This window comes from Mytilus galloprovincialis, chromosome 7, assembly GCF_965363235.1.
Source record: "Mytilus galloprovincialis chromosome 7, xbMytGall1.hap1.1, whole genome shotgun sequence".
Lineage (NCBI taxonomy): Eukaryota > Metazoa > Mollusca > Bivalvia > Mytilida > Mytilidae > Mytilus > Mytilus galloprovincialis.
The window spans coordinates 19,710,287-19,735,120 of NC_134844.1; the positions used below are offsets into that span (position 1 = coordinate 19,710,287).

Below are 24,834 nucleotides of genomic sequence, written 5' to 3' on the forward strand. Positions count from 1 at the left end.
TATTTCATATTCCGGTATGTTCATTTTTGGTTTGTATTAACGACTGTTAACGTCATAATCCAACTACGTTTTGTACGTCTATACTTTGGCGGACCATCGCACTTTAGCGTATGAAGGCATCGGACTTTAGCGTAGACCATCGCACTTTAGCGTAACCATCGTACTTTAGCGTCCCCATCGCACTTTAGAGTCCTATATATATATAGAGAGAGAGAGTACAGATGTTATGTGATCAGTTCCTTCAGTAGTGAAATACACTGAGAACTTGCAACCACTTCGTACCTATCATTCAAAACTATGTCAACTTTACGTGTTCATTTTCAGTGGCGGATCCAGAGGGGGGGTTCCGGGGGTCCGCACCCCCCCTTTATTTTGGCCGATCAATGCATTTGAATCGGGACATATGTTTGCACCCCCCTGCACCCCCCCCCCTTTGCCCTGGGCTAGCACCCCCCCTTTCGAAAATACCTGCATCCGCCACTGATTTTTATGCCCTATTTATGGGCATTATGTTTTCTGGTCTATGGGTCATTCGTTCATCTATTTGCACCATATTTATATTCAAATACCGGTTGAAATATTAGTGTTTTTTTTTAGTATATTTAAGAATTAAATGCTTCTTTTTGTAACTTCATTGGGGTGTAAAAGCGTTGACCCAAGTACATTTTGTATGAAGCGCGAAAACAGTATTGTATTTGAAGGTATGCAATACAAACAGTATTACATAAGAAATACTAGTAAATAATTCTCTTAAGTTAAGAATAAAAAAAAACAGGCAAAAACCTTTTGCATATCAAATATCACATACTGCTAATATATTAAAGAATAATTATGTAAGTCAGACTGTAATTTATATGTGTCAACTGGTTTTTTTTTCCATTCATCTAAATAAAGCTTTATGTCTTATGTCTTATGAAATAGAACGGAACGGACGGAACAAAACGAAACGAAACGAAATACATACAAAAAGCTGCCAAACGTCTTCGAAACCAATATGTTTGTGTATGGATATAACTATATTTTGTTTGTTATAAAAGCTGAACTCCTGTATCCTCTCTATCCCAAAGTTATTTTTTTCAATTATTTACAGTGTTTATCATTCCATAAGGAGACAATGCCATAGATACAATCATAAATTAGCAATATTTACGAACAGTACAGAATAAAGTCGAGATGCTCATTGTACAAATCCTTGTTAGCATAGAAAAGGGAACTTCGTTCTCGAATGCCTGTGCATTTAGTGTCGTGTACTGATTAAATACAATTAGAACCGAGTTCGAAATCTGTGTAATAAATTTAGCTTACTCTCGTTGATTGCATTTGGAAAGTTTCTAGACTTTTCATGGCCAGATTCGCATACATGAGCAAGCATGGTTAGCCTACGCGAACAGATAGCTAAATTATCATCAACTGTACCAGAATTTAAAGATCCTGAAGATTTTTTTGGAGATGGTAAATTATGTTCTTATATGGGTAGAAATCATCGGACAAAGATTCACATCATTTACAACTAGATCTGGACAAACTTGGAATATAGGAATCAAAATGGAAAATGTCATTCCACCCTGACAAATGCAATGTTCTCACCATCAGCAGGAAAAACAAGACAATTGCAACCTCATACAGTCTACATGGTCAAATTCTTGAGTCAGTCAGCAGTGCAAAATATCTAGGCTGCACATTTACATCCGAGCACAGATGGAATGACCATGTAAATAGCATATGCAATAAGGCAAATCGAACAATTAGTTTCCTAAAAAGAAATTTAAATATAGGATCAACTACATGTACAGTGAAGGAGAACGCCTATAAAACATTGGTACGTCCAATTGTAGAATATGCCAGTCCAGTATGGGATCCATACCTTAGGCAGCAACCATTTGATTTTCTGGGGGGGGCTATGGTTTTTTTTTCTGGACAAATTTTTTTTTTCGCCTGCGGCGAAAAACAATCTATTTTTTTCGCGACAAGTCGAAAACAATTTTTTTCTTTCAATTTTAGCATTACATATAGTGGCAGCTGAGGGTGAAACAAACAATATTTTTTTTCTCAGAATCAAAAACAAATTATTTTTTTCTCCAAAAAATGGAAACAAACTTTTTTTTCCAAAAAAAACCATAGCCCCCCCCAGAAAATCAAATGGTTGCTGCCTTAAGACAGAGACTGACAGACTTGAGATGGTACAAAGAAGAGGAGCTCGTTATGTATCTAACAAGCATCATAACTACTCCAGCGTTAACTTGATGCTACAACATCTGAAATGGACATCCCTAGAACAAAGAAGGAAAGAAGCGAGACTCACAATGCTATACAAAATAGAAAACAACAAAGTGGCCATGTCAAAGGAAGGTCGTCTAATACCACCGAAAAGAATGACACGAAACATGCATGATAAATCCTTCCAAGTACCATCAGCATCCTGTGATTACCGGTGGTCGAATATGCGCACCAAACCATGGCAGAATAATCAGTCCGTTGATTGTGGCCATTACCTGGCAGAAGCAAAAGAATAATTATGAACTTATATTATAAAGTTATTGTCAGTACGGCCAGTAGTGTAGATACGGGTACAAGTCAAATCGGCACCTGGTTAAATCGGCATTTAGTCAACTCGGCATCTATTGAAAGTCAATTCGGCATCCAATAATATTTCAAATAATATATTTAAATAATTCTAAAAATTTAAAAAAAAAACCACCAAGCAGTTAAAATACAAAAGTTATTTGTTTGAAGTTTTCTTAACATTCTATGAATGATGTTTTGATTAGGTTTTTTTTCAGTGAATTAATAACTTATTTCATAATTAACATATTTGTTATTTTAAGTTTTAACTCTATACATGTAGTCATTGATGTTTTCTTTTCTTCAAAATCTGAATAAAAAAACAATGAAGCCATTGCCCAAGATGTTGTTTAATTATGAGGCCCTAGTGTTATATCTAATACTTAAACCTGTAACCCTCAACCTGCATTTTAGACAATTTCTGAGGAAATTAGAAGCAATTAAAGGGAAAACTATGAGTCTTTACCAGTATTAATACTTATCAAACTCGCATGGAAAATAATTAGCAAGAAAGAAGGTTTTCTTGAAAGTTTATACAGCATTAAACCAACAATCGTGCAAAATGCTCAACTGGTTTAAATATGCATTACAAGTATCCAATACCTTGAATACACATTTTAAAAAATGAACAGGAAAAAACCTACAGAATCTCCAAATAATGTAAATAAGTCAATATTTTTCTGAAAATGCTTGATAAAAAATACATATATTTATCATGGGTGCCGAAATTACTACATCGGGTACCGATTTAACCAGGTGACAATTTGACTAGGTGCCAATTTGACTATACCGGGTGCCGATTTGACCAGGTGACGATTTAACCAGATGCCGATTTGACTAGATTTCGTAGATACGAATCCATGTTATTATAAGTATTGAATGCTTCTTTTTGTAACTTCATAGGGTTGTAAAAGTGTTGACCGTGTGTACATTATTAGAATATTAGAATGAAGAGGTTCCGCCCTTCATACAAAATGTACTTGTGTCAACGCTTCTACACCCCAATGAAGTTACAAAAAGAAGCATTTAATTCTTAAATATACTAAAAAAAAACAAACTAATATTTCAACCGGTATTTAAATATAAAATATGGTGCAAACAGACCCAGGAGGCGAAAAATATAGGGTGCAAATGTTGTTTTTGGAGCAACGGATGTGATACCTTTAAATATGATTTTGCAAATCGTACATCCACTACTCTCCAAGCCAAACAAGGTTATGATTCCATCCCATTACTCACAATGAAGCAAACAGGAATCTGTTTCATTATAAAATAATGCCCTCTAAATTTGTAGTTGAAATAATTATGACGTCCTGGACGTGTTCATGTTGGAAGGCTTTTATATTTTTTTGCTTTGACACCTGTCAGTCTTTCATTATTTCATTGATATAAACAATTATGTCTTACCTTTAGCAATACATAAATTCTAATTGCATTAACATTTCATTTGTGTTTCATAATATTTATTTTAAGAAAATAATTACTGAAGCGTACTCTTTCTTTCAGAGCAATACCTGCCGTTAGATTGCATGCAATAAAGAATGAATAATCACTACATTCATGTCCCAGTGAATTCAAAATCCTGGTCACATTGTCCGGTTTCCCATATACAAGTTTCCTATAAAGTTTATTTTTGGAAAATATAACATCACAAAGCAGATATTTGGATGTCATGTTTTGCCCTGAATGAGCCATAGTCAACAAGGGCAATTCATTTTACATGTTTGTGATTCATCCGACAAAAGTCAAATTCCTTGGTTATGCAAGTTGTCTTTCATCCTTCCTGTAAAAAATATAAATTGTTCCTGGTGAAGATTAATAAAGAAAAGTCAGACTGACAAAAATATTATAGTGTTATTTTAATTCATATGGAGTGTAGACATAATGAACTTCTGCATCTGATTATATGGTTACAAAAGATTACATTATGGTACAAATTAAATACTAGGTATAACTCATACATAAATCATAATTTCAAATTGGACTTGTTTTATATTCATTCTCTATATTCAGATACATCTGCACGATTAGTAGAGAAAGATGAGGATGAGGTAGATGATCTCCCCTTCACAAGTAGTAAACTTAGACAGAGGGCAGCACCACTGTTGACAGATTGTGATAAAAAATATGCTGGGAAGAGAACATCAAGAAAAAAACTGGATGAACTGGAAGAGTTAGGTAAGAGATATACAGCATCAACTATTCAGTAAACAAAAATATGCACAAACAGGCATAAGTTTTAGTCACATGATTTTACAGGGGACAAGTTTATGACACTGTTTATGTATGGTCACATCATCTATCTGTTTCTTCATCGAATACATTTTGGTAAAGGAACTTATTGCATCAACAATTCATAAAAAATTGAGTTTAGCTACCTACAAGATATGCATGTCCTTAAACTATCATTAAAATACTAGTTGTTTGTAATTTCTACATGAAGGAGATATAAAATTAAGAAGATGTGGTGTGATTGCCAAAGATCAAAATTCTTGATAAGATACCAATTAACACAGAAATTAACAACTATTATGTAATGTAAGCACAGCATGAGCAGAAACCAAAACTAAGATTTTGAAAAGTCATTAGCTAATTTTCAGAATTCATGTTAAGCTAATGCAAGCACTTCATTATAAATAAAGCCTCATATGTTTGATTTAGAAAATCAATATGTCTTATAATGGGTATCTGATTGAGTTGTTTTTGGGTTCTTTAAAGAGATAATATCTGCAATGAATGGCTTTAATAAAAAAAAAAAAAAAGAACATTCAAAAGTTTTAGAAATATTTAAATGAAGATTATTATTTGAATTGATGAAAAAATAAAATACATGTAGTTACAAATGTAGGATATTTAGAAATTCAATAGAAATCATGTTGTAGTCATAGTATACAATATTAATGTTTTAAAAGTTAGTTTAGTTTCTAGTGAGGTATGCTAAACACAGGAAAACCTACAATCTTGCTTGAAAAAGAAGAAGAAACTAGTATATAGATATAAGAAGATGTGGTATGAGTGCCAATGAGACAACTCTCCATCCAAGTCATAATCTGTAAAAAAAAAACCACAACAGTATAGGTCAAAGTACAGTCTTGTATGCCTTAATAGCTTGTTGTTTCTTCTAGCAATTTGGAATGTGATATAAAAACCTTTTCAATTTGACACTAAATTCCATACATCATTATTTTTAAACTTTAAATTTCCTTGCATTTTATAGAATGTGATTATTAATGATATCTAATATGAATTTTATAGGGAATAATCCTTATGATGACAAAGATCAGAATTTGGATGATGAAAGTGATGAACTAGATGAAGATATATCTGAAGATGGAGATAAAACTGATTCAGATGATGAGCTTTTGTCTAAGGGAGATAACTCAGATGACGAAGATGAAGATAATTTAGAAGAATTTCAATCAAGTTTTAAAGCAGCAACATTGAGTGAAAGTAAACCAGGATTCAGGTTATAATTTATTCTCTTTATTATTTATTAATAAGCTTTAATTACAATATATGCAATCACTTACGTTTGAAAAGAAAATTGTGTCAAAGTTATACATCAAGATTTCTTAAAGGGATGTTCCTTTTTGAATTGAATCATCATACCTTTGAATGCATACAAGAGCACACTTGTTATCAGAAGTTCAGAAGTGCAAAAACAAGTTCTTCAAATCTTTACAATTCTCTACAACTGTTTTATCATTTGAAAAAATTATTAATTTTAATATCGGAAAAAAAATATAGGTTTAGGTACCTATAAGGTATGCTATTATTGCTGACATACATTGCCTTTTCCTTCATTTATCATGCATTTTCATCTGATTTTTTTATCCATTTTCTGAAAACCAAATCCAAAGACAGCACAGAAAACTTGAAAAAGTTAGTCGTTTTATTTTTAGTGAAATATGTATTGAAATAGATGAAAATGTCAATGAAACAGTGAACTACTTCTACAATGAATAGTTGTTCAAGAACGGTCTTTGTTTTCATGTTTAGTTTTGAAGATGATGGAGACTTCAGTAAATATGCAGATGATGATGATATGGGAGATAATAGTGGCAATGAAGATGAAAGTGACAAGGATGATGAAAGTGGCAATGAAGATGTTAGTGGTGAGGATATGTCAGACGATGAAACTGGTGATGAAGAAGAGGGTGAAGAACAGGAAGAGGAAGAACAAAGTATTATGGGTATAAAATATCTTCTGGAAATTTGCAGCACATTTTTGCTTGTGTTGGAAGATGTAATTTGTCTAGAATTCATATTCATATTGCAAGAACCTATTTTTGTCTTTAATCACATGTAATATTTACTACTGGATTGAACACCAATGCACCACATGCTGACATCAAATACTTGAAGTTCTGAAACATGTGTTTTTCACATCTCTGAAACATATGATTTATTTCTTAATTGAATTAACTCTATTCAACAAAGCGAGAAAATCCCGCACGCAGCGGCTGGCTTCAACTGGCCCCTTAACAAAATTGTATTTTCCAGCACTGAAAATTATTTTAATTCTTTTTTTTATAGATGAAGACGTGAAAAGTTTTTCAAGGACTAGTGTGGCAGAAGAGGTCCAAAAAGGGGAAGCTGCAAAACAACAATTAGGTATACATCGTAAATGTACTGCAAAATCATTGGCCTTTGTTCAGGAATATTTCAGATGTAAATTCCGAAATATATTTGTTATATTTTCCAGATAATTACACCTTATGTAAGAATCCTGGGTTTTGATTGGTTGATAGCCAAAGTATTTTTCACCAATTTACTGTTATCAAATGAATATCGTTCATTTTTTAACGCCGCCAGGGGTATATGCAAAAAGGATATGCCTTTTTTACCCTTTCTGCCGTGGTATTTAAAAAAAAAAAACATGCTTGTAACGTCACGATCATCAATGCGTTTTTGAAAGTTAACATTCAGTGTAATTAAACAGATAAAGCATGTTCTTGAGGGGTATTTGCGAAAAATACCAGTCTTGAGAATGAATTTCCCTCGCCTTACGGCTTGCGAAATTTAACATTCTCTCGACTGGTATTTTTCACAAATACCCCTCCTTAACATGATATATCTGTTTATTAATGCTAGTTTAAACTTTTTTTAAGAAAGTCTGCTGACAAAAACATCTAAATAGAGAAAATAGAATGGATTTTATTTTCTGTCCTTTTAAAATGAAAAGAAAAAATCTTTGTACCTAAACATCTAGTTATTTAACTTTTATGAAAAACAGTCATAACACTATGTTCTGAACATAATGTAAACTTGGATATTTTTGCATTTGGGTTATTTTTCCATTTTTTGGGAGCAGGTAAAAATGGGATAATAAGATTTGGCCTCTATACAATATTTGTGTAAACATTTTTAAAATTATAAATTTCAGGATTATGGGATAGTTTTCTAGAAGGCAGAATAAAACTTCAAAAAGTAGCAGGAATTATAAACCAGATGCCCCAGTTTGATGTCTGGAAACAGTTCGAGAAAGATGGCGGAGCAGAATTCAAAGAGTCAGCAGCAGACAGTAAGGCAAATTAAAATAAAAAGATGTTTGATTGCCAATGTTATAACTCTCCACCAGAGAGCAAATGGCCAATGATGTGTTGCATATTTGTCATGTTCAATAATAAATTAACATGCTTATTTGAAAGCAGACTCTTGACTATGTAAGCTATCGATGAATAAGTCAATAAATAGAGGAATAAACACCAACACTTCTGTAAATTGAGATATTTTAGTGTGCATTTGTTTTTGCTAATGTTTAACTATACACAAGAATTGCAGCTCAGTTATTTCAATTTCTGGGAAGAGCTGCATACAAAATAAATGATAACAAAAATCAAAATGCATGCTTTAATTTTGCAACATACCCTGTTGCAAAACTCTGTAAAAATAAAAATATCACAAAAATCTCTGCATTTTCAGTAAATAAAATCAAATCTTAATTAACGTGTCAGTATTCAGGTTAGAAATTAAGACAAAAGGCAAGATACTATAGATTCATTTATTTGTTTGTGGATTGAGGAAAAACTTGATTTTTGTAGACGTTTGATTCATGGTTTTGCAAGAGTCTGCATACCGGTATATTCCTTTAGAAGATTTGTAATTCATTGAACATTTGAAATTTGTGATAATTTTTCATATCATGCTACTCGCTTGAGATTGAAAATTATCGCTAGAAACTAAGGAGGCATGTGGCGTTGCTAATGAAATTGACATGAAATTGACAACATCGTCATAGGTAAAATAGCGATAAACAGATTATCATTAGTCATCTCAACTCGATTGCTTTTCTCGCTTTCGCTGTATCGGCTCAAGCGAGAAAATGAATCTCGTTGAGATGATCAACGATAATCTATAATTATATGTACATTTTGTAGCTCAAGCCATGTTAAAGAAATTGTTGGATAAACTGGTTCAGTTACAGACATTGCTGATGTTACAGAACTCAGAAACCAGGCACTTGATCAGTGGACAGTAAGTGTTAAATGTCTGATCAAATGCTTTAAAATCATATGCAATAACTAGACTTAAAAGATGGGCGAGAGATACCAGAGGGACAGTCAAACTCATAGATTGAAAATAAACTGACAATGCCATGGCTAAAAATAAAAAGACAAACAGACAAATAATAGTACACAAGACACAACATAGAAAACTAAAGACTAAGCAACATGAACCCCATCAAAAACAGGGGGTGATCTCCAGTGCTTCAGAAGGATAAGCAGATCCTGCTTGATTTATATGTCAATTCGGGCTATTCTATTAAAACATGCATGGTACCAAGGGAAGGCACTAGAAAAATGGAGTAACCAAGTATAGAGGCAATTTAGAATTTATCTTTTCATTTTCATGGTTCAAAATAATTTAAACACCCACACATAGTTGAGATTTCAAAGTGTCTTCCCTGGGTTTTATATATGTTTTTATGGAACATCCCATATTCCTGAAAATCAAAATTAATTTAAAGAATTAAACCATTCAATAGGAATAAGATTAATTATAATCTAACATTGTAAATTCAAATATCAATTTCTATAAATAAATAGAAAAAACTTAGGGCTGTTCCATTAAAACATACATGGTACCCAGGGAAGGCACTTTGAAAACAGAGTGACCACCCATAGAAGTGATTTAGAGTCCTGCATAATTTTAAACTGTTCAACACAATATTTCGCATCCACCCATAGTGGCAAATTTAAGTTGCCTTCCCTGGGTCCCATGTATGTTTTTTATGGAACAGCTCTTATTTGAAAACAGAAAATGTACTTTTAACACTGTGTTATTCTGCAAGGCTTGACAGGACTGGCAAATGATAAAGAAATTAGAATATAGAAAACATGTAATAATAATGATTTACAAACTTCCGAATGATAACATAATTTTTATCATCCAATGACAATAAACAAATACTGTTAACTTAAACACTATAAAAAGTGACCTGGTCATGAAAGATCCACCATAAAATAATTCACAATTGGTAAGTGGAACAAAATGATGCTGTTACCAGTTAGTAAATAGGTACAAAGTTGCTTCCATCAACTAATTGAACAAACATTGCTTTCTGGTAATATGATATGAAAAGAAACTTTCAAGTCTGGGAAAAAATGCAATATAATCTTTTCTAATTGGAATTATAGGTTAAATTTTACTATGTATTTTAGAAAAGGCAAAAAAGAGCAACCAAAAGATGACGATGACGATGAAGAAATCCCAAGCGATACAGATGAGGAAGAGAAACCAGTTAAAAAAAAGGAACCAGTACAAGTGGGTGTGAAAAGAAAAATTAAAATGGACAATTACCCAGAGTTCCTTGCTAAAAGACATAAAGATTTCCAGACATTCAGGTAAACATATGTTTAAATTGTAAAATGATAGGTAAAAGATAACAAAGAGACATTCAAACTCGTAAGTCAAAAAGTAAACTGACAAAGCCATGGTTAAAAAAGAAAGTGATAGATAAAAATAAAGTTTCCTGACTGAGATAGAGTTTATATACAGTCGACTTTCATTATCTGAAAACTGACGGACAATTATATAATTGTCGAGCCTGCGACTTTTGTCGCAGAAAGCTTGACATAGGAATGGTGATCCGGTGGCGGCGGCGGCGGCGTTGGCTCACTTCTTAAAAGCTTTTTATTTTAGAAGGTGGAAGACCTGGATGCTTCATACTTTGTATATGGATGCCTCATGTGACGAAGGTTCCGTCAGTCACATATCCAATGTCCTTGACCTCATTTTCATGGTTCAGTGACTACTTGAAAAAAAAGTTAAAGATTTTTTGTAATGTTAAATTCTCTTTTATTATAAGTAATAGGATAACTATATTTGGTAGGTGCGTACCTTGCAAGGTCCTCATGCTCGTCGCACAGTTTTCACTTGACCTCGACCTCATTTCATGGATCAGTGAACAAGGTTAAGTTTTGGTGGTCAAGTCCATATCTCAGATACTATAAGCAATAGGTCTAGTATATTCGGTGTATGGAAGGACTGTAAGGTGTACATGTCCAACTGGCAGGTGTCATCTGACCTTGATCTCATTTTCATGGTTCAGTAGTTTTAGTTAAGTTTTTATACGACCGCAAAATTTGAAAAAATTTTCGTCGTATATTGCTATCACGTTGGCGTCGTCGTCGTCCGAATACTTTTAGTTTTCGCACTCTAACTTTAGTAAAAGTGAATGGAAATCTATGAAATTTTAACACAAGGTTTATGACCACAAAAGGAAGGTTGGTATTGATTTTGGGAGTTTTGGTCCCAACATTTTAGGAATTAGGGGCCAAAAAGGGCCCAAATAAGCATTTTCTTGGTTTTCGCACTATAACTTTAGTTTAAGTTAATAGAAATCTATGAAATTTTGACACAAGGTTTATGACCACAAAAGAAAGGTTGGGATTGATTTTGGGAGTTTTGGTTTCAACAGTTTAGGAATTAGGGGCCAAAAAAGGGCCCAAATAAGCATTATTCTTGGTTTTCGCACAATAACTTTAGTTTAAGTAAATGAAATTTAAACACAATGTTAATGACTACAAAAGGAAGGTTGGTATTGATTTTGGGAGTTTAGGTCCCAACAGTTTAGGAATTAGGGGCCAAAAAGGGACCCAAATAAGCATTTTTCTTGGTTTTCGCACCATAACGTTAGTATAAGTAAATAGAAATCTATGAAATTTAAACACAAGGTTTATGACCATAAAAGGAAGGTTGGTATTGATTTTTGGAGTTTTGGTCCCAACAGAATAAGGGGCCCAAAGCGACCAAAATTAAACTTTGTTTGATTTCATCAAAATTGAATAATTGGGGTTCTTTGATATGCCGAATCTAACTGTCATGACTGTGTATGTAGATTCTTAACTTTTGGTCCCGTTTTCAAATTGGTCTACATTAAGGTCCAAAGGGTCCAAAATTAAACTTAGTTTGATTTTGACAAAAAATGAATCAGTTAGGTTCTTTGATATGCTGAATCTAAAAATGTACTTAGATTCTTGATTATTGGCCCAGTTTTCAAGTTGGTCCAAATCGGGGTCCAAAATTAAACTTTGTTTGATTTCATCAAAAATTGAATAAATGGGGTTCTTTGATATACCAAATCTAACTGTGTATGTAGATTCTTCATTTTTGGTCCTGTTTTCAAATTGGTCTACACTAAAGTCCAAAGGGTCCAAAATTAAACTTAGTCTGATTTTAACAAAAATTGAAATCTTGGGGTTCTTTGATATGCTGAATCCAAAAATGTACTTAGATTTTTTATTATGGGCCCAGTTTTCAAGTTGGTCCAAATCAGGATCTAAAATTATTATATTAAGTATTGTGCAATAGCAAGTCTTTTCAATTGCATAGTATTGCGCAATGGCAAGAAATATCTAATTGCACAATATTGTGAAATAGCAAATTTTTTTTTAATTAGAGTTATCTTTCTTTGTCCAGAATAGTAAGCAAGAAATATCTAATTGCAAAATATTGTGCAATAGCAAGATTTTTTTTTAATAGGAGTTATCTTTCTTTGTCCAGAATCAACTTAAATCTTTGTTATATACAATATACAATGTATATTCACTTTTTACTACCAACTGATAAATTAAAATAATCTTTACCATTCAGTGATAACAAGCAGTTTTTTTTACATCTTAATATTTTATGATGTATTTAAATGAGTAGTTATTGTTGCAAACTCCATTAGAAATTTTAATTGAGATTAGTTTTGGAATAAGGGAAAGGGGGATGTGATTAAAAAAATTGGGTTCAATTTTTCTCATTTGAAATTTCATAAATAAAAAAGAAAATTTCTTCAAACATTTTTTTGAGAGGATTAATATTCAACAGCATAGTGAATTGCTCTAAGAGAAAACAAAAATTTTTAGGTTCATTAGAACACATTCATTCTGTGTCAGAAACCTATGCTGTGTCAACTATTTAATCACAATCCAAATTTAGAGCTGAATCCAGCTTGAATGTTGTGTCCATACTTGCCCCAACCGTTCAGGGTTCAACCTCTGCGGTCGTATAAAGATACGCCCTGCGGAGCATCTGGTTGTGTTTTGGTCTGTTTTTATTATACTGTATGCATTAGGTCTACTATATTTGGTGTATGGAATGATTGTAATGTAAACTGGTGATGAGGAAGAACAGGAAAAGAAAGAACAAGGTATTATGGGTACAAATCTAAAGAGAAAGTACAAAGTATTATGGGTATAAGTTCTAAAGAGAAAAAACAAGGTATATGGGTAAAGTCACACTGTAACATATCTTCTGGAGATTGACATTAATTACTGTCAGATTCTTTTGTTGTCTATCTTCCATTTATCTTTAATTGGTTTGGAATTGATATTCATGAGGCATATTTTTGTCCTGATTTGCATGTAATATTTGCTACTGGATTGATCTTACAGACAACACATACTTAAAAAATATCTGAACCATTTTGTTTTCTCACACTTGAAAAACATGATTAACTTTATTAATTATTAAATATGTCAAGCCTTTTTGCATTAGGTCTATATTTTTGGTGTATGGAATGATTGTAAGGTGTACATGTCTAGCTGGCAGGTCTCATCTGACCTTGACCTCATTTTCATGGTTCAGTGGCAAAGTTAAGTTTTTATACGACCGCAAAATTTGAAAAATTTTTCGTCGTATATTGCTATCACGTTGGCGTCGTCGTTGGCGTCGTCGTCGTCGTCGTCGTCCGAATACTTTTAGTTTTCGCACTCTAACTTTAGTAAAAGTGAATAGAAATCTATGAAATTTTAACACAAGGTTTATGACCACAAAAGGAAGGTTGGGATTGATTTTGGGAGTTTTAGTCCCAACATTTTAGGAATTAGGGGCCAAAAAGGGCCCAAATAAGCATTTTCTTGGTTTTCGCACTATAACTTTAGTTTAAGTAAATAGAAATCTATGAAATTTTGACATAAGGTTTATGACCACAAAAGAAAGGTTGGGATTGATTTTGGGAGTTTTGGTTCCAACAGTTTAGGAATTAGGGGCCAAAAAAGGGCCCAAATAAGCATTATTCTTGGTTTTCGCACAATAACTTTAGTTTAAGTAAATAGAAATCAATGAAATTTAAACACAATGTTTATGACCACAAAAGGAAGGTTGGTATTGATTTTGGGAGTTTAGGTCCCAACAGTTTAGGAATTAGGGGCCAAAAAGGGACCCAAAATAAGCATTTTTCTTGGTTTTCGCACCATAACTTTAGTATAAGTAAATAGAAATCTATGAAATTTAAACACAAGGTTTATGACCATAAAAGGAAGGTTGGTATTGATTTTGGGAGTTTTGGTCCCAACAGTTTAGGAATAAAGGGCCCAAAGGGTCCAGATTTAAACTTTGTTTGATTTTATCAAAAATTGAATAATTGGGGTTCTTTGATATGCCGAATCTAACTGTGTATGTAGATTCTTAATTTTTGGTCCCGTTTTCAAATTGGTCTACATTAAGGTCCAAAGGGTCCAAAATTAAACTTAGTTTGATTTTAACAAAAATTGAATCCTTGGGGTTCTTTGATATGCTGAATCTAAAAATGTACTTAGATTTTTTATTATTGGCCCAGTTTTCAAGTTGGTCCAAATCGGGGTCCAAAATTAAACTTTGTTTGATTTCATCAAAAATTGAATAATTGGGGTTCTTTGATATGCCAAATCTAACTGTGTATGTAGATTCTTAATTTTTGGTCCCGTTTTAAAATTGGTTTACATTAACGTCCAAAGGGTCCAAAATTAAACTAAATTTGATTTTAACAAAAATTGAATTCTTGGGCCTCTTTGATATGCTGAATCTAAACATGTACTTAGATTTTTGATTATGGGCCCAGTTTTCAAGTTGGTCCAAATCAGGATCCAAAATTATTATATTAAGTATTGTGCAATAGCAAGAAATTTTCAATTGCACAGTATTCAGCAATAGCAAGAAATCTTCAATTGCACAGTATTGTGCAATAGCAAGAAATCTTCAATTGCACAGTATTGTGCAATAGCAAATATTTTCAATTGCACAGTATTGCACAATAGCAAGAAATATCTAATTGCACAATATTGTGCAATAGCAAGAAATTCCAATTGGATTTCAATTGGAGTTATCTTTCTTTGTCCAGAATAGTAGTTGAATCAACTTAAATCATTGTTTTATACAATATACAATGTATATTCACTTTTACTACCAACTGATAGATTAAAACAATCTTTACCATTCAGTGATAACAAGCACTTTTTTTACATTTTAATATTTTATGATGTATTTAAATGAGTAGTTATTGTTGCAAACTTCATTAGAAATTTGAATTGAGATCAGTTTTGAAATAAGGGAAAGGGGGATGTGAAAAAAAAATTGGAGGGTCAATTTTTTTCATTTCAGATTTCATAAATAAAAAGAAAATTTCTTCAAACATTTTTTTGAGAGGATTAATATTCAACAGCATAGTGAATTGCTCAAAGGCAAACATTTTTTTTTAAGTTCATTAGACCACATTCATTCTGTGTCAGAAACCTATACTGTGTCAACTATTTAATCACAATCCAAATTTAGAGCTGAATCCAGCTTGAATGTTGTGTCCATACTTGCCTCAACCGTTCAGGGTTCAACCTCTGCGGTCGTATAAAGCTGCGCCCTGCGGAGCATCTGGTTGAGTTTTGGTCTTTTTTTTTTCTAATACTATATGCAATAGGTCAACTATATTTGGTGTATGGAAATATTTTATGATCTATATGTCAGTCGCTTAGGTTTTATTTGACCTCATTTTCAGGGTTCATTGCTCAGTGTTAAATTTTTGTGTTTTGGTCTGTTTTTCTTTAACTGTAAGCAATAGGTCAACTATATTTGTTGTATGGAAGAATTGTTAGCTATACATGCCTACCTGGCATGGTTCATTGGTCAATGTTTAGTTTTCTTGGTTAATGTTGACCTCAACACTGCACCCAAGATTATGTAACACTTGAAATATTGATATCTTATAACAATCACTTTTGCATTGGGTTGTCAAACATTTTTTTTTGTAACATCAAAACTTTACATGAACTTCTTTATTTTTACAATTAAGTTTTTATCCTGGCAAGCAAGGTTAAATATTGGTAAGAAGATGCTGCAATTATTTTGGAAATTTAGTGGACCAATCAATTCAGTAAAGAGGATTGAAATATTAAATATTATCATTACAGAAATAACACAATCCAGAAATGGTACGACAAGACTCGTCTGTCTGGTGGTAAACTCAAAAGTAAATCATTCTCTAACTTTGAACAGTCAGCTCTGAAACAGATAGAGCAGGTAAGATCATTTCACAAGTATATTGCACTAATAATTACATTAGATGTATGTTTCACTATAAAACGTTATACTGATTGGCTAACTGCACATCACATGTTATTCCTTAAGCAATTGCATTACTCAATAAAACTTTTCATTCATGATGCCACATGGTCCCACAATAAAGTGCACAGGTGAATTAAATTAAAAAATGATAAAATTCGTGTTTTCATGATCCTAGCTAAAAAATGTAGTTATAAGTATTGAATGCTTATTTTTGTAACTTCATAGGGTTGTAAAAGTGTTGACTGTGCGCACATTTTTAGAATGAATGTACTTTGGTCAACGCTTTTACACCCCAATGAAGTCACAAAAAGAAGCATTCAATTCTTAAATAAAATCAAAATAAAATCAAATATTTGTTATTTCAGTCGTAGTCTCATAAGGGGCATTTACAATTATCAATTAAAATTAGATATGACAATATAAGTAACAAACATGAGATATTGCACAGTATATGATGTGACAGATATTATAAAAAAACAAATACAGAAATGCTCCATACATTACTTTTAGTAAATTGAAATTTTGAATGAAAAATTACCACATAATGAACTCGAGCTGAATGATTTCCTATAGTTGTTAACTTCTACTTATAACATCATTTGGTCTCTGGCTTAGAGTTGTCTCATTGACAATCTTACCACATATTTTTTTTTTATACGACCGCAAAAATAAAAAACTTTTTGGTCGTATATTGGTATCATGTCATCAGCGACCTCTGCGTCGTCATCAGCGTCATCGTCAGCGTCGTCCGAAGACGGATTGTTTCCAGATAATAACTTTTGAACAAGTAAAAAGAAATCAATAAAATTTTTAAAGAATGTTTATAACCACAAAAGGAAGCTTGGGATTGATTTTGGCGGTTATGGTCCCAAAGGTTTAGGAATTAGGGGCCCAATGGGGCCAAAAATAGCATTTATCTAGTTTCAGGACAAAAAGTTATGTATTATTATTTCAATTGTTCTGAAATTGTACCACAATGTTTAATACTATAAGTAGAAGGTTGGGATTTATTTTAAGGAGTGATTGGGAAAACAGTCCAGGAATTAAGGGCCAAAAAGGGGCAAAAACAAGCATTTTTCTAGTTTTAAGACAATAACTTGTGTATAACTGTATGGATCTTTCTGAAATTGTACCACAAGTTTCCATATAACACAGGGAAGGCTTGGATTCAGTTTGGGGTTAATTTTTCCAAATATATGTAGAAAAAAAGGGCCAAAAAGAAGCATTTTTTCTACTTTACAGACAATAACTTGTGTTTAAGTGTATGGATCTCTATAAAGTTTTACAAGGAGGTTCAATACCACTAAAGGAAGGTTGGGATTGATTTTGGGGGTTATGGTCCCAATAGTTTAGAAATTAGGGGCCAAATAAGGGGCCCAAAATAATCATTTTTGTAGTTTTCAAACAATAACTTTAAGTGTATGAATCTCTCTGAAATTAAATCACAAGTTTCCATACCATGAAGGGATGGTTAGTATTGACTTTGGGGGGTTATGGCTCAAAATTTTTCGGAATTAGGGGCAAAAAAGGGGAAAAACTAGGTATTTCTGGTCAATGGACAATTAAGACAATTTAAAAGCAGTGTAAGGGAGGTAATTCTAAAACATTTAACATACAATGTTGGGTATGTTCGGATTTACCTCCCTTACACTACTTGTATATTATGTGTAAAGAAATGTCAGGTTTTGGATTAATTGTCAAAAAAGGGGGAGGGTAGGGGTCAATTTTTATACGCCCGTCAAAATTTTGACAGGACGTATTATGTTATACAACTGTCCGGTGTCCGTCCGTCTGTCCAGCGTAAACATGTCGCACCGTAACTTGAGAACGACTTATCCAAATTTCATGAAACTTATTATAGTTGTTTCTTATGATGGTCAAATGATCTGTATACTTTTTGGTGAAAATAAGATTAAAACTTTTTGAGTTATGGCACTTTGTAACAGAAACAGGGGGGTGTTTTTTTCACATAAAGCTCCGTATATCAAAAACGATTTTTGATTATTGCTTAAAACTTTACACAATTCTTAGTTATATTAATCTTAAGATCTGTATACTTTTTGGTGATGATTCAAAATTTCATTTTTGAGTTATTGAGTATTTTGTAAAAAAGGGGGAGGGGTTTTTTACATGTTGCGCCGTATCTCAAAAAGGATTTATGATTATTGCTTAAAACTTTACACACTTCTTTGTTATATTAATCTTAACATCTGTATACTTTTTGGTGATGATTCAAAATTTCATTTTTCAGTTATTTAGTATTTTGTAAAAAAGGGAGAGGTTTTTTTTTACATGTCGCGCCGTATCTCAAAAACAATTTATGATTATTGCTTAAAACTTTACACACTTCTTTGTTATATTAATCTAAAGATCTGTATACTTTTTGGTTTTGATTCAAAATTTCATTTTAGTGATATTTAGTTTTTTTGAAGAAAAAAAAGAGGGGGGGGGGGGTTTCATATGTCCCTCCGTATCTCAAAAACAATATATGGTTATTGCTTAAAACTTTCTCAGAAACTATTTATGATTATTGCATAAAACTTTCACACAAGACGACGGGCGTATCATGCGCTCATGGCGCAGCTGTTTATTTTTTTTAAATTTCTCAAATTCCAAATTTTTGAAAAGTTAAAAGAAGAAATCTTTAATTGAACAATATTGCGCAATAGATTTGTAAGATCTTGACATTTGTTTTGTGTCAGAAACTCATATTATGTCAAAAATTTTATCGCAATCCAAATTCAGAGCTGCATCAAGCTTGAATGTTGTGTCCATACTTGCCCCAACTGTTCAGGGTTCGACATCTGCTGTTGTATTAAGCTGCGCCCTGCGGAGCACCTGGTTTATACTTAATAAAACATTAAAGGGATCATATACATATTGTAGATTGGTTTAAGCTCGGAGAGTAGGAATTTTACCTGAACCATTTTTTTATGATTTGGAGTAAAATTGTTTATTGAACTTCTTTATCTAGTGAATTGAATATATTTGTAATAGGCAATAAGTTGACTTTAAACAAATAAATAATTGAAGGAATTCGACCTTCCACCAAACCTCACAAAACCTCTTTAATCTTAATCAATCAACGGGGAAACAGATTCTAAATGATTGAAAGCCAGATCAGATGTATACAATATAGGACATTAATTTGTTTTATAACCTAACAAGAGCAGAAGCTAGCGTTAAAGATAGGGGTATTTGGATACAGCTAATTGGATTCAGTTTCAGAACCCAATATATCTTAATTGCTTATTAGGCTGACACTAAATTTTATATCTTTTATTGGTTTAAGATTAAGTTGAAGCAGGTGGACATAAGTGAATTATTAATTATATACTGTGAAAGTACTTTAATTCGTGGGTATCAATTTTCGTGGTTTGAGCAATATTTACATGTTCGTGGGTTTTTAAATTCGTGGATTTTAGTTTTCTAAAAAAAAAAAAAAAAATTGAAAAATTGAAGCCTTTAGAAACGAGGGTTACAAATAGTTTAGATTGAAGGAAATTGCAAAGTAAACATTGACCCGTGTAAATCGTAGTGATAACACTAATTAACCCATGATAAAGTGATTAACAGATTAAAGACCATCAAAGGTGTTAATTAGGCCATTAACATGTCACCTAAAGAAAACAGTAACATAAACAAATGCTATGAATTGCCAAATAATTCTTAGCAAAATAAAGACCAGCATAATTTTTTTATTTCTTATATGTATGAGAACTATGAGGAGAGGACGTAAAATGAACACTTTATCATACTAGCATATCAATACCGGAAATCTGACTTTCATTGATCAAAAACAAAAGTTGTACATTTTAGGTTATTAAAGATTAAATGGGTATAATCCTGCATGCGGTTGTAGTTCTGTGACTGCTATTAAAGTATTCTCAGAGTTGGTGCTATTCAATATCTTCTCTTAGACTAGATCATACATGTCATATCAGTAGTCAAACCTACCGATTGGGATCTTTCCAGGTCTTGATTTAGACAATGGTTATTTTATTTCGTTGGACACTTAAATTCGTGGATAAAGTCATCCACGAAAACCACGAAAATTGGTACCCCACGAATAAAAGTACTTTCACAGTACAATATGAATTAAGGTGTTAAATTAGGGACATTAATTAACCAAGTTTGGAAATGACATACAATTACCTGAAAACACTACATGTGTCCAATGTTTTTGTTGTAATTAATAAAGAGCACAGGCTTACCTATTGTCAAACAGATTTAAGAATTCATTATTTCTCACAAAATCCTTTAAAAAAAGAAAACAATACAATATGGACAATCAAAGTCGAAACAAAAATATTCACTTGATTAGCCAGATCTGATCCATCTGTTAATGGAAATTACCAGTTATATATATTGTATAATTTATTTTCAGTAAATGATTTTGGTTATCAAGCCTTACACAATCCTATAAAAAAGAATACACCATTTATCAGACCATGATGAAAACATTTCTTAATCCTTGCCCATTCTTACTATAAATTTCTTTTCTAGTTTTCCTTTATTTAACTTTTTTTTCTATCCAGGACTATTTGCAATCAGTGTGTTTTTTGTTTAGATTTTAGGTGACAAAGAAAGGTTGATAAAAAGAACCCAGTTAAAGAGATCTGTCTACACGGTACTGGGTAAGCCTGAGGATGAACAGAATAACGAGGAACAGATGAACAATGACCTGGTCAGTAGAAATATAAATAATTTTTTGGGCCCTTTATAGCTTGCTGTTTAGTGTGAGCCAGGGCTCTGTGTTGAAGACTGTACTTTGACCTACATTGGTTTACTTTTACAAATTATGACTTGGATGGAGAGTTGTCTCATTGGCACTCATACCACATCTTCTTATATCCAAAATTATACAGGTTATAAAATTGTCTTTTATTTGGGTGATATGTAATCGTGTTAATTGATGCAGGAAGTAGCAACATGCTGTAGTAGTTTTGTAATTAGGCATAAAAAAGGTTTTAGATTGATATCAGCATGATATGTGCCATGAGTAACAAACTGCTTTTCTGAATCGTATGTCTAGAGGTAAAGTTCAGAATTAGATGCTAATTTGTCAGACAGTACTTATATGAAATTTATCTGAAAACTTTTGAAGAACTTATGGTTTCTGACAATGAAAGTTATTTTTATAAAATAAATATTTTTGTTACATGTGCTCATATTTAAGTTTGTGTGGATGGTTTAAAACTTGTTTTATTTAATTAACAGACAACTGATGTGACAGGAGACCATCTGAGGAATCATGATGCAGAGATATTTGATGACAGCGACTTTTATCACCAACAGTTACGGGAGTTAATAGAACGTAAAACTGCAGATATAGAAGATCCTGTGGCTATTAGCAGGTATATTGGTGATGATAGTGAACTGATGTTTAAATATCATATCAGCTGCGTCAGTTAGAAATCTACCTTATGTTTATCGATATCAATACATGTGTCATATTTCGGGGTTGAGAAAATCTCTATGGAAAGTCTGCAACTGTTTGTAAATGGAGCTGTTTTAAGAAAATTTACAAAAAAGACAAAAATGCATCTTTTATATGTATCTGAATGTTCCAAAGTCCATATATAAGTTCACTGACAAAGTCCATATATAAGTTCACTGACAAAGTCCATATATAAGTTCACTGACAAAGTCCATATATAAGTTCACTGACAAAGTCCATATATAAGTTCACTGACATACGGTTGTTTTCAATCTGATACAGCTCATATTCTATTTCACAACATTATCTAAATTCTTTCTTCAGAGTATAAAATAAACATGACGACCAATTGATGCTTTTTCCCAGAAAAATTTGATGTCACAAAGCAAATATATCTGCATCACAATGTCCTTCAACAATTTTTCTTCAATTTACACCAAGTCAACCTGCACAGTTCATTCATTAAAATAAAGTTGTATATTCGTCTTTAAGGTGCAAACCTTACTTCACAGTCCAGTAAATTAGGTTAACTGGAGAATGTGATGAAAATACCATATTAACTAAGCTTAGATTTTAAGTGAAATTTAAAAAATTAAACTTACAAAAGCTCTGTATTTTACATTTCAAGGATGTAGGTTTTATTATCATTTCCTTCATAGAATACACATTGGTGCACAAGGTAGACAAGAGGCCTATTGCTTGGCTAACATTTACTGAATTAGGTACCCATTGACTACTACATGTACCTTCAATAAGTAAATTTTAAGTCACTGCTGAATGTCCACATATGAAATGATTAATGTTGAATGTCAATTTATTTTTAGTGTTTTGTGATTTAAATTGTGAAAACCAAGTTACTTTAGCCATTCAGTTTTAGTGAAGTTTTATAAACAACAGTCAAGATGCAGGAGTCCGTTTCACAAAAGATAAATGATGACTAAGTTAGATTGCAAGTCATGAACAATTCAGTATATCCTAGGATCAATCTCTGTTAAGTTTTAATCAAATATATATTATATCAAGACCTTATTAAGAATATGTAGAGCTTACTGGAATAAAGTTTAAAATATTTTGCCTGCTTTGTATCTTCCAGGCAGTGGTTAGAAATTCAGAAATTGCGAAATAAAGTTAAAAAGAAGATTGACACCAAAGCCAGTAAAGGAAGAAAGACGAGGTAATTATTATAAGTAAGACTGTTTTTGTTATTTAGAAAAGAAGGAAGTTATGGATATGATAGTGTAAGTCTTGTTTCTACAAAGCAATTGACCTAAATACATTAGATACAAAAAGGACATGAAAATAAATCAAGTCTAAAAATAGAACACCATTGCCAAAAACCCAAAAAGTCCACAAAACACTACACTTAAAACAAACCAACCAACACAGGAGAACTGGTTTTACCTGTAAGATTTGTGTTAAACCTGGTGATAAGATAAACCAACGAAAACTTTCATTGTAATGCTATTAAAATGAATCAGCTACCAAACACTGCGCTTGAAACTTTGTGAGACTATTTATAGCACACATCCTTTTATTTTTTTTTTTTTTTATCAACCACCTGCTCTAGCATTGTGATTGATATTATGTCTTTTGTCTATTCTACAATAAATATTTTAATGGAATATTTCTTTATTAAGTTCTTATATACAACTATTAATGAAGTTTTTAGCTAATATAACTTAAATAATTTGTTAATTGTTATTTCAGGTACAATGCACATTCAAAACTTGTAAGTTTTATGGCACCAATGGACAACATAACATGGACAGATGAATCTAAGTAAGTGTGAAATGGATTATTCTTTTCTTACTTCTGATAATTATTGAAGTTCTATTTATGTGTCAAATTCATATTCAGCAATTTGACTCAAATTCTTATATTTGATATATAATCAACTAAAACATACCCAGTATATAAAACATTACCAAAAGTATTTGTATTTTTGATTCACATTAGACTAGACTGCCTTTTATTAGCCATTGAGATGACTTAGAATACTGATGATCTATGACATGAGATATACATAAGTATTTTCAAGCACACTCATATGTAAAATGGCAATTTTTCTGGGTCTGTTTGATTTCATGTCATAGATTAAAAAAAATATGTAAATAGTTCTTACCTGTATAAGGATGATTTTTTTGTGGGTCAAATCGATAAAAAAAATAGTTCTTCTCTGTGACTTCCTTATTTAATTTTCATGTTGACTTTCTTTTCATTTAATTATTTAACATGTTAAGAATATGCAGAACCCATACCCATATGGAGGGTTAAATTGAGATTTGCATGAAGAATAAGTATAGATTATAACATGGCCTTTTCCATATTGGCCCTGGTATCATCCCGAGACTCCCATATCGGCCTCGAGGCTTAAGCCGAGGGCCGATATGGGTCGAGGGATGATACCAGGGCCAATATGGAAAAGACATGTTATAATCTATTTATCACATATCTAAGTTCTGCAGAATAGAGACACAAAGTTCAATTATTACAATTTAATGAAACATAACAGGTAAAATTTTAAATTTTGTATCACAAAAGTGTCGTTAAGTACGCATTGATGTGACGTCATTTGGAATCAGGGCGCAATATGAATATCGTCTTTTTTGCCACGGGCAATTTTGAGGTTATTGCATATGCAAAACCCAACGTATTCGTAACAAATATGTGATAATATAGAATATGGAATAAAATAATTGTAAACATTAAGGATAGATTGAACAAATTGAAATTGCTTGGCTAAAACAAATCTTCACCTTAAATATTTGACAGTGGACAGATAGTTTGTAATAAATAGAAATGTGTAGTGAAAGATCATTGAGTATATAAAGTTTTTCTTTTACAGAGATGACTTGTTTAAATCGTTGTTTGGGAAAAGATACCAGTCTGAAAAAGAGACCGTGAAATTGAATGGAACTAACTTGTCTGAACAGGGAACTGTGGATGAAAGCTGACATCTTTAGCTGATAACAGATAGAAAACATTGATCTTTTTAATTGATATAATAAAGTGCAATTATAAATCTC

The 24,834-nt window shown here is 32.2% G+C and overlaps 1 protein-coding gene across 2 annotated transcripts; it reads left to right on the forward strand.

Moving 5' to 3' along the window:
• The first annotated feature begins 1,308 nt into the window (after positions 1-1,308).
• LOC143082485 (protein AATF-like) lies at positions 1,309-24,834 on the forward strand. 2 transcript variants are annotated; one of them, XM_076258166.1, is made up of 14 exons: positions 1,309-1,452; positions 4,576-4,740; positions 5,818-6,028; positions 6,562-6,755; positions 7,099-7,176; positions 7,949-8,086; positions 8,943-9,039; positions 10,227-10,409; positions 16,215-16,323; positions 20,939-21,055; positions 21,589-21,725; positions 22,902-22,982; positions 23,516-23,587; positions 24,654-24,834. In XM_076258166.1, exons 1-14 carry the CDS (start codon positions 1,371-1,373, stop codon positions 24,760-24,762), a joined length of 1,773 nt encoding a protein of 590 aa, XP_076114281.1. In that variant the 5' UTR covers positions 1,309-1,370; the 3' UTR covers positions 24,763-24,834. The 2 variants fall into 2 exon arrangements, with proteins under 2 accessions (XP_076114281.1, XP_076114282.1); XM_076258167.1 differs by having other exon boundaries at positions 6,562-6,746.